The sequence below is a fragment of the Trachurus trachurus genome (genome assembly GCF_905171665.1).
Source record: "Trachurus trachurus genome assembly, chromosome: 16".
NCBI lineage: Eukaryota > Metazoa > Chordata > Actinopteri > Carangiformes > Carangidae > Trachurus > Trachurus trachurus.
This window is the reverse complement of record NC_139902.1, coordinates 20,239,412-20,250,915: the sequence shown is the minus strand read 5'-3', so window position 1 is coordinate 20,250,915 and position 11,504 is coordinate 20,239,412. Positions and strand designations below refer to the sequence as shown.

Here is an 11,504-nt window from a genome sequence, read left to right as displayed (position 1 = left end):
TTGTTTCGATCTACATTTTATTACAAACTGCACTTGTAATCACAGTTTTAAATTCCAGGGGCCAAGAGAATCAGAGGAATGCAGTACTCTGTTATGTGTTGTTTGACATTATGACAAGTAGCTGATAAGACTCTATAAACAACTGTGTCCGTGTCTGTGTGTGTCTATGTGTGTGAGAGTGTGTGTTCTACAAACACCAGCACAGCCTTTTCTGATTGTCTGGCAGTATGTTTCCTCATTAGAGCAGCACTGATCCTCTGGTTCCTACAGTAACAGTCCAAACAGCACACGAAATACTCTACACAGCCAGTACAGAGACATTTAGCAGTGAACAGTGATGGTTAGAAGATGATGTCGAGAAGGTGCAGTACAAGACTGTTGGTCCTTTTTGTGTGTGCGGCTGTGTTCAGCTACATCTCTGCCTCCCCAGAGGTCTGCACCAACTCCCTCCTGCCTGGAGCTAAAGGTAACACATGTCCCTGTACTGTATGTGTCTCTGTCTCCGTGTAAACTGTTCTGTTTTAAAATGTTTATCCTATTGATCACACGGGTCTGATATGTCATGGAATACATCAAGTCAAATTAACTAAAATGTAAACACAGCATTAGGAACTGTAAAGGTTTTCCCAGGAGCACAAGTTTAACATTAATCATCTTAAAGCAAATAAATAATGAAAGATTATGTTTGTATGGAAAACGAAAAAGGTATTGTCATAAATTTTCTTACACAGTGCTGTGCATGTACCTATACTTGCTGTTTAGGTTTGTGAGTGCTCAAAATCTTTACTTTTGTTTGGAGATGTAAGGCAATTTAAGTTTATGACCTCACTGTAAATGTATACGAGTGTTACTGAGCTGGAAATGTCCTTCCAGTGGACATTTGTTTTTGTTTGATATCCCCAAAAAAGTGGAGTGGAAAATAGTGAGGAAACACCCCTAATAGGCTCCAGGGTTTACAGAGCTGATGGTAAAGGTACTAAGCATGTAATGTCCTGTAGTTTATTAGCTAGCAGTCTGCTACCCCATAGTCTTTTGGAGGGAATGCCTCCCTGTGTGTGTTTTCCATTTTATGACATCCAGTAGCTCGTTCCCCTGCTGATTCAGACAGACAGACCTAATAAAACACACAGTTCAGCTAAGCTACATTGTTTTTTCAGCTCCATTCACGCTACTGAAAAACATGGCTTTCAGTTTTGGCTTAAAACTGCAGAGATGTTACTTCAGGAGCCAACATGTAGAAACTGAGACTGTCTGTCAAGTGAAAAAGCAAAAAAAAAAAAAAAAAAAAAAGTGTCACCAGTGTAAACAAGGCCTTTGACATTAAACTTTAAAATTCATACAGGCATACCGGTTAGTTTAGTTGTTCCACGGCAGATATTACTTTACCTTTTAACTGTAATGGCCCAGTGATACTGTGTGTAAGAAGTGACTAGGAAGTATGAAACATTTGGGCATTTTTTGTCTACTAGTAAGAAATTCCCTTCGTGAACAGTGTGTGTTTAGACAGCTGCTACTAAACTGAACTGATTATTGACACAAAAGTCTTCCTAGATACTACTGACCACAGAGTTAGTCTTGGAGCTTGTGTATTGTCACGTCTTTGTATCTGAGTGGGCGTCGGATGTGCTCTTTTTTGATGTTTCATACCCTGAAACAATGTCCATGCAGCGTTTTAAACAAACATGCTTTAACTACATTTACTGGTACTATGACTTCAGCATTTCTAAATAGCCTATTTTTACTGGAATGTTGTGTTGAAGATGTGAGGGTGTTACCGTGGGTCAAAGCAATCTGCGTCAAAACACATTTGTTTTGATTTTGATGACAGTAAACTATGAATGTATATTTTCTTCACTTATGTCAAATAGCTAAACTGATCCTGTTGCTCACTAACATGTTGAATCACTGCAAGAATAAGACTGACATGGAAGATCTTGAGATGATTTGACACCTGAACCACATAAATGAGGCATGTCAGTAATTTCACTGAACATAGTTTCATGTCAGTGGTCCAAGTTAGGAAATAATTTCAAACAGGCAGCATCATTTGAAAAGCAACGATTTAAGATGTTTCTACACAGCCGGCAAAATCCAAGAATCAATTTTCCTAAGTACTCCTCCAGGCTAATAGAGAGGGGGTTATTACGAGCTTTCATTTCAAGGCCCAGTACTTAATAAGACATAAACTGCTGTTGACATCACCAACTGTAGTAAAATTACAGCTCTAATAGATACTCCGAAACCTCTCAAGATTGTTTTTGCCAAGAGCTCTTTGAGCTATTTGAATCCACTGGAGATATCTACCCCACACCTCATTTATGCTTTCATCTCCGTGTCATTAACACTTTTACACCGGTGGCTGCTCCTTTTGAAAAAAAGATACAAGCCAGGCTAGACATATGTTCAAAAGGAAAATGAAGAGTCAATCTTTTGTTTAGATTTACAAGTGATTCAGCCTTACTTGCACCCAAACCCTCAAAAGGATTTTCACTGGAACTCATACATAAACAATCACTCACCAAAGAACTGTGGTATAGTGGTTCTTGGCCAACTGAGAGTTGATCGAATGTATCATCTTCCTGTGATGCCGTTGATGATCCATCTATGTCAGTGGGAATGTGCCCACTCAACTGCTGCCACAATGGCAAAACAAAGCATCTAGCCTACATATAAGCCATATATATTCAGTTGTCTGCAGGCCCTTTCAGAACATAATGGCCAGTTTGCCCTTCTTTCACCATCTTTACTGCCTTTCCTTTTCAATCCAGGAGATCAAGGTGAAGTTGGGGATGAGGGGGATCAGGGAAAACTGGGAAAGAATGGACCACCAGGACCTCCAGGTATGCAGCATCCATACATCTACTCTGTATTTCGTATGTAAAGCAGGAGAAAAGAGATCGACCGGTAGTTCACTCAGTCATAAATGGTAACTGTAAATTAAAAATGAAAAGAAGAGCAATATAACAGCACTCACTACTCACTACTGTTAGTGTTGCACTCATATAACATCATCAGACTCACAATGGGCAGTTGAAAACAACGCCCATACTGCTAATGAAGTCAGACAAGTGATAGGCCTATCCTTCAAATATAGCTCCCCTGAGTGTTCGGTTATGTCCACTGTCTTGAAAATGGCCCAATACTGGAACAGCACCATGGTAGAAAAGTATTGAAAAAAGTTCACTTGCATTGAAAATTGGTAAAATTATTAACAGTACAAAAACAAATCATACAAAACGGTAAAATTTAGACTTCTATTATTATGCCTTTTACCCAGTATCACATGCTAAAAAAAAAAACTCTTGATTTTGAATACACGTGAATGTAACAGTAACACAGCGCATCCCACTTTGGGTATCAGCATGTTTTCAATGTGAACAAGGACGAAAGAGGAAAAGAAGAGAAAAACTGGTGAGCAGGAAATGTAAAGACTAACTTCATTCCTGTTTAAGTAAAAAAAAAAAAAAAATTACAAAACATACATTTGCACTGCTGCTTTAACATAGACAATCAAGTCTGAATTTCTGTGCTCTGAGTTTTTCCCAAGCAGACAGCCTGTGTGACTTTGCCCTGGCAGCAGCTTTTTCTTTTTCCTGCTCTAAACTCACTGCTTTCCTTTGCTGTGCAGCTGATACAGCGGCCCGCCCTGCTCTGTGACAGACAGACCTGCTGCACTGCTGTGTTTCCGTGGAGACAACAGACGTGTTAATTGCTGCTGAGCGAAGCAGTGGCATGCCGCTTTACCATATGTGTTCCAACTGAGCTGGTGGACTAGCTGGCCAGTCAACCAGGCATACAACGTACACAAATGTCTGTGCGGACAACCACACACTGACGCATACGTTCACTGTACTCTACGCAAGGAATGCGAGCAACACACAACAACACATCAATGTGCACGCAGGCTCACACACTAGGCACTAGCTCCTGGCTGCCCTTCTTGTTCTTGTTCTGCAGATCTTCACTCACACAGACACATGCATGCACACACTTAACAACAACACACTTCTTCCATCATACTGTTCGAGAGACAGATGCCAGAGCTGTTTGAGTCACTTCCAACAGTAGGCAAGAATGTATACGTGAACATTTTTCAACTTTTCAACTTTTTCAACACTATAGCAAACCCGGTCATTATGGTTTGTCTGTTTGTGTGTTTGCTTACTGTAAGCATGAGCACAGGTTCTCATGATGATTTTGTAACTACAGCATGTCAGCAGCTCAACAAATGACGCACGTATTCCCCGTCTTAATTTAGGCCCTTTTACAGGAAACAGTTGCTTAAATTTGGACGGTGAAAAGGGAATACATGACCGTTAATGCTCCAGTGGGCAACAAAAGCAATTTGTTGCTCTAAGCTTATTAACATCAACAAACAGCTCAACTTAACTTCAGCATGTGTGAATTGTGCCCTGCTCAGAGCTGCTGTTGGGGTTGCAGTGTGGAGTTACAATTTGCAAATTCTGGTGTTATGTAATGTCCTTAATTCTTGTGAAGAACCTGCTCAACAAATGGAAAATCTGGCTTAAAGCCTGTGTTTAACGTAACCCAGTTCTCTTTCCACTGGCCTCTAAGCTCTAAAAAAAAAAAAAAAAAAAAGAAGTACAGCTATTAATATTTGCTCATTATGATTGAGTAAGCTTTGTGTAATAAAGGATCCAACGTCTGCTTATCATTTCTTAACGGTGTCTGTTAGCCTTCAAAACATCCAGTCAATTGAATCCAGAATGAATAGGTTTTAAAATGTGTCTTGGGCTCCATGATTAGAATGAAAAATGTGGTCTCCACCTACTTTATCCTCCAGCAGCTGGAGAATCCAGACGTTAAACCAGTTGGTGGGGTTGGCCATTATAAAGAGCGAGTGCAGTGATAGGAAGATCTGTTATCTGGATGTTTAGATAGACAGTTTAACTGGCGAGCATGAGCACTGTGAAAACAACATTAATCAACTTTTATAGACACAGACGGAATAACTTGAGAGCAACAGATTCAATTTCTGCATATAGCAAAGAACAAACACCTATAATGACCACTCGCATTCTGTTCTCAGGTCGTTATTGTTAAAATATTTACTTTGTGATTGTGCTCTCACACTGAAAATTACACAAAAATTCTACACAGATCATAGCGCAACAGTGAAATTTCCCAAAGGCCGGAGCTTTAGTCTACCAGACCGCACACAATCCATAAGACCTCACACCTTCTGCCAACACTTCTCACAAATCATCAGGCAGAAAATCAACATGAAAAAGGAGGAAATAGTAGTGAATATCTGTGTGTGTATGTATGTGTGTGTGTGTGTGTGTGTGTGTGTGTGTGTGTGTGTGTGTGTGTGTGTGTGTGTGTGTGTGTGTGTGTGTGTGTGTGTGTGTGTGTGTGTGTGTGTGTGTGTGTGGGTGGGTGTGTGTGTGTGTGTGTGTGTGTGGGTGTGCGTATGGGGCAAATCCCTCTAATAGCAATAGGCCCCTCCAATGTGTCACTTACTGTTTCAAACACCATTAATTTCCAGTTGAATAGTTTCCTGAGGAAATACTCGTTCAAGTGCTGGCAAAAGGCCTCCGTCTGCTCTGTAGTTTTCCCACACACACTCACAAAATATCAGTTTTGCTTTCTGACATTCTCTGTTCTGCTACACTTTCACTGTAACATCTAACACGCCTTAACGTCCACAGTATCTCAGTTAGTTCTTCTAACACTAAACCGAAGCAGCCGTAATCAGATTATAGAGAAGGACTGTGATCAGTTACAGTCATTGTTGACGATAATAACCTGATCAAAAATGCAATCCAGGGCAATCCTAAATACTCAATACAGATGCTTGCAAACAAAAAGATTATGTTCAGTGTACCAGAACATATTGATTACAACCTCTGTACTGTACAGAAATCAAAGAGCAACTGAAAATAATGGATTTAAATAAATAATAATGTTTAATTTATTCTTGTATCTAAGACATGTCCTGCAACAATGCACATTTTCTAACTGTCTTCACTCCACAAAGAGATTCTCAGTATAAAGACTTTAGTTAGTGCCCGCAAATCAACATTTTTTTCCCTCCAATTTATTTACTGACATAATAATGATGATAATAATCGTGGCATCTGTTTAGGAACCAAACTATGCAGAAATTCCCGGAAAAAGGCCTTAGGGCCAGAGACAATTTCTAAAAGATGAGATGGGAGCATGTAATTATATTGATTGTGCTTGAAAACAACAAAATAATCAAGAAAAAGTAAAGACAACTGGTAGACACCACAATGCAGTCAATGTTGTAAGAATAAGAAACCTGAATGTATTTATCTCGTGATGATTCTGACCATTCATAGCGATAACATTTACTCTGGATTAGGTTCTTAGTTCTCAGTTATATTATGTATTCCACCTTTCCAGGTATGTTATGGATACTGTTAGTATCCTGGAGTTCACCAATAAGAACAAAGGTGACAGGATTTCTTTACCATGTTTTCCTCGCCATGGTTATCCTCTTCCAACTTCCCATCTTCTTTTTCATTCTTCCCTAGGAATGCCGGGAGAGAAGGGACTTAGAGGAGAGGTGGGCCACACAGGAAAGATGGGACCTAGAGGAGACAAAGGTAAAACAATAAGAAAGTAATTGTAATACCATTTTAATCTAAACTTCATATTCCTACGTGTAGTTGTGTAAACACAGGCCTTATTACCATACATACACACTGTGTACAGTATATAGTAACCAAATGAGAGTGAATCAAGAGAAAAACTTCCAATCCTCAGCGTCTTGTTAAAGAGAGAGAGAGAAAGAAGATGGACTTGGTAACTATCATGTGCATAATTTTGTCCTTGTCAGGAACCGTTTTCATGCAGAAAAGTAGTTGCAGCAACAAGTTACAAAAATGTCAAATAATGCAGCTGGAAGGTTGTACTTGACAATTTCCTAAAAGAAGGAATATAGTTTCCTTCCTAGCTTGGACTGCTGCACCATAACCACAGTCTCAAAACATTAAAATAAGTAGAAAGGACAGTTGTATGAAAATCAGTAAACTTAATTAGTCCCAAGACTAATACACGCCAGGAGAAATTGATTCAGGCCAGTTGCAATTTCCTTAAAAAGCCTGTATTTTCCTAATTTCCTTTATGTTTTAACTTATCACATCCCAAGATGTAATCCCACAGTATGAAGTAATATGTTTGCTTTGCCCAGGGTGGCTGAAACTATTTCTATCTTAACTTTCTTTTTCTTTTTTTAATGAGTAGCCCGTTCTCTTGCCTTTCTACGCATTCTCCAGTATTCATTATGTTTAATACGTTTACAGGAAAGTGGCTGTGCATCAGCCATCTCAGGCAAAAGAGTGAGGTCACAGGTTTGGATTTTCCTTGATCCTGAGTGCCTGTAGCTCATAAAACACCTGGAAAAAACATGTTTTCAGGGGAATTTTGGCTTTAGTGGAATCACAAAATAAAATTCAGCCCCTCTTTTACAGAATTCTGGTCATGTTGATGTGTTCATGTCTATTTTAGCAAAAACTACTATTGTTCATATGGAAAATTACTAATAACTGCAGCAGGGCAGTTTGGAGGCGTTTGCCCACTTTGATATCTCCACTATAACACCAGACCAGTTTTTCTTTTCATCCCCTGGGGAGCTGCAGTATTGGTAGCATGGTAGTCTGAAATTACTTTTCAATTATTCATTATTCACATTTGCACCAGGGTGCTCCAATTGTAAATTCATCCAAATCACAAAAAACACTCATGCAGGCTGGTCAGATTGTACCAGTTCAGTTACTGTTACTGTTGGGGCTCTTCCTCATACAACACCAGCCTATTGTGATGTTTGTACTACACTCCACTTCCCCAAAATTTGTAACTGCCAGTTGGTTTAATTCCATTGCAAACGCTGCAGTGCAGATACAGTTTGAAGAAAAAATCAACTCATAAAAGCTGCATCTTATCTTAACCTTCCTAAAATACGTAAAATGCCATATTGATGTCTATTGAGAACATATAAATCTGGGTAACAACAGGTTACACAGTAATTTTTACAATGTCTTGTGTATGATACAGCCATCTGGTGGCACTCTATTGTAACTACAACACAATACCATAACATAAGCAAATGCCAATAAGTTAAGTTGTTCTGGGTAAATTATCTAGATGCTTAGGTGATTGAAAACCAGGATACAGACTTGGTATCTGTGGTATCTCTTCCTCTGCAGGTGACAAAGGTGACACAGGTTTGGATGGACCCTCTGGTCTAAAGGGGAAACCAGGTGAGTTAGCTCGCAGTTCACAGACAGACATCGCTTGTTTTCAAGTTGTATGCAAGACTATGACCCCATTCAGTCCCCCATGAACCAACATCATGATGTTAGAGCAATTTTGGATTTAAAAATAAACAGCGAGATAGAAATTGTCTCTGTTTCTTCAGAATTTTCAGCCTTGTAAGCGGTTTACATGAATAAATATGGAGCAGGGAAAACTATTCAAGACAGTTACTGATTAAAACAAACAAACAAAAAAAACATTATTTTGAAACCTATAAAGTCATTCTCGATGCTCTTTGGGATGCTCCCTACTGCTGCCACACAGCATTAAATACACTGAATCCATGCATTCAGAAGGATTTTTCAGAGCAGTGATATGTTTTTAGCTTTAAGTGTGTTTGCAGGTACATAAAATCCATTTGGTTGAACTGTGTGTGTGTGTGTGTGTGTGTGTGTGTGTGTGTGTGTGTGTGTGTGTGTGTGTGTGTGTGTGTGTGTGTGTGTGTGTGTGTGTGTGTGTGTGTGTGTGTGTGTGTGTGTGTGTGTGTGTGTGTGTGTGTGTAGCCTATTTTAGACCTACAAAATTGTATGGCAATGTAGCAGAACAATGATTTTAAACAGTCAGACAAAGTTAAACAAAGATTTTTCATGGTAAAACTGTGGACTATTTGACCGATCTAATTTATCATCATGTGTTTCCCCTGCTTGAGGACCAGACTGAGGTCAGAAAGCTGGGAGTCAAGTAGAAAAGATGATGTCTGCTGTGCGGGCCTGCATCACTAGGGAAAATAATGAATGTTGCCTAATGTGTCTGGCTCAAAAGCTTCAGCCAGTCAGCCAGACAGCAAAAAAAAAGGAAGAACCAAGCATTAAATCATAAGCTATACAGCTACATTTCGTACACAATTGCTCTGAAAACAAAACCTAATTAAAGCTGAGAATCAGGATTTGATTAGAGAGATAAACTAGTGCTGGTGCTAGTGCAATGTTGTTGTCACAGTCAGGAGGGTGATTAAGTGCTGTGCATTGCACACAAAAACACCCTGTGCTTACTCATACAGGCACCACATGTGACTGTGGCAGGTACAGGAAGGTGGTGGGTCAACTGGACGTCAATACAGGCAAGCTGAGGAACGCTGTCAAGTTTTTGAAAAATGGTAAGTCCTTAGTCCTAAGACAAAACCCAGGAAACTCTATAAATATAATTGTGAAACAACCCAACCTATAGTGACCTTTAACCCTAAACCCCCGGCCTGTGCAGTTATCCTGGGGCTGAGAGAAACAGAGGAGAGGTATTATTTGCTGGTGAAGGAGCCAAAGAGGTTCAGAGAGGCTTCGATGAACTGCAAGCTGAGAGGAGGAACCCTGGCCATGCCAAAAACCACCAACACCAACCGTCTCATGGCAGACTACATCAGTCAAGCAGGACTGACAAGAGCGTACATTGGAGTGTATGCTCAAAGTATGGACACAGTAAGTGGATCTCGGAACAAACAACACAGGCCTACAGTTTCAGATGAACCATCAGTAGTTGTTTAGGGTGAAGACGGTGAGATCCATAAGGATGCATAACAAAAAGAAAACCCATAGAGAAAAATGATACAGGTTGAATCAAGGTTTTGAGCAGTCTGTAAGCTCTCTGAATGATTGATGATGACATTTCATACTGTGTAGGATCACAAACACTGCTACTACCTTAAATATGTTTTAAACTGTTGTAATTTGACGACAAACTGATGCTCCCCACCACTGTTTTCATTTCCTCTTTCAGTATCTTGAGCCAAATTCCACTGAAACCTGACTAAATGATGAGAAACGTATTTTTTGAGAGTGCTCCCCGATGCTTATTTCTTTCCCGTGTTCTTGTCCTCAGGATGGAACAAGCAGTTTTGTTTATGCAGACTCTAGCCCTCTGTGGGGGTTTGCAGCCTGGGGTCAAGAAGAGGAGCTAAATTCCAGATTATCTCCAACCACAAACTCCAGCTGCGTGGAGCTGCGCAGCACTGGAACGTGGGGTCATGTGGAGTGTGAGGCAGCCATGTTTTTCATGTGTGAGTTCCCGAAGAGCAGAAGAAGAGGAGGAGGAACAGGAAGAGGAGACAGAGCGATACCTGCATTAGCAACGTCATGACTTAATATGTTCAGACATGCATACATAATGTGTACTGTACATATAGTGTATATACATGTCGTGTTTTGTAGTAGCCTATGTATTGGCAATTTATGGCATTTCGTAACAGTTTTCATGCCTAAACGAATGATAATCAAATTGCCGATTCATTTTCTGTTGATCTTTTCTTCTATTTCCATTGAAGTTTTTACAGTTGTACAATCCGGATGCGAGCTATGTGTTGTGTTCTTGTATCTATAACTTTTGACAGACTGTTTGTGAAAAGATCTGCTCTATAACATACATGAGCTAGTGGGGGATTTCTTGGGAAACTAAATATACCCCTTATTTCTCCACATCTCATTAGCAATAAGACAAATTGATGACTTCATGGGTCTAATGAATACCAATCCAAACATGCAGCATGCTCATTTCAATTCAAGTATTATTATCTATCTGGCTGACACACATCTCATCCAGAAACTTTGGTTCCTGCCTACCTGTATACTTTTAGCGCTCTCACTCTCTCTTGCTCAAAGCTGAGGATGAAATGTGCAGCTGTTATTGCTACTCTGCCACCCAGAGGCCACTGATATATCTGATGAATAAAATGTAAAACAGAAACTGTGTTTCTGAGGGATACTTTCTGCAGAGCCACATACATATGTTGCCAACTATTTAAGTGAGTGAGTAGTGGTTTGGGGATAATCTTGGTTTAGTTGTAGTGAGAGTGGGTGTGCCTGTGTGTCTGAACTACTGTACACCTAGAAGTATGGAAACCTCATTAGAACAAGTAACAACTGTGTGTGTCACACTGTATCTACCATTAATCATTCTACAGTTGGTAAAGTGACAGACTTAAACAGCTGTTTGTCTTCAAGATTGTTCAAAGGCCGAGGTCTGGGACAAAGACAAAGGTTTGAATGTGTAGGATGACTTCACAAAAAAGTTGCAGACTCATTCCACAGCTAACCAGCCAGGTTTCAACAACTATGGACACATCTCTGCCCTTCTGAGCAACAGCAGTGACTTAAGGCAAGAAATGTCGCAAAACATTATAATGTCACAGTGGAGACCTTTTGACCTTTGACCATATGGACATGAGATGTCATCAATGGGCTCTATGCAGAGCTCCACTACTTCCTGAACTT

General features: G+C 39.9%; 1 protein-coding gene across 1 annotated transcript; it reads left to right on the top strand.

Moving 5' to 3' along the window:
- The first annotated feature begins 285 nt into the window (after positions 1-285).
- colec10 (collectin sub-family member 10 (C-type lectin)) lies at positions 286-10,939 on the top strand. The gene is made up of 7 exons (XM_083989158.1): positions 286-466; positions 2,769-2,840; positions 6,522-6,593; positions 8,196-8,249; positions 9,305-9,400; positions 9,505-9,716; positions 10,117-10,939. The coding sequence occupies exons 1-7, from the start codon at positions 349-351 to the stop codon at positions 10,372-10,374; spliced, it is 882 nt and encodes a 293-aa protein (XP_083845284.1). The 5' UTR covers positions 286-348; the 3' UTR covers positions 10,375-10,939.
- The last annotated feature ends 565 nt before the right edge of the window (positions 10,940-11,504 follow it).

Excerpts from the sequence above, each read along its gene's own strand:
- colec10 (XM_083989158.1), top strand. The coding sequence starts at position 349 with ATGATGTCGAGAAGGTGCAGTACAAGACTGTTGGTCCTTTTTGTGTGT. Across the intron at positions 6,594-8,195 it reads GGGACCTAGAGGAGACAAAG|GTGACAAAGGTGACACAGGT; the intron begins GTAAAACAATAA and ends CTTCCTCTGCAG. Across the intron at positions 8,250-9,304 it reads TGGTCTAAAGGGGAAACCAG|GCACCACATGTGACTGTGGC; the intron begins GTGAGTTAGCTC and ends TTACTCATACAG.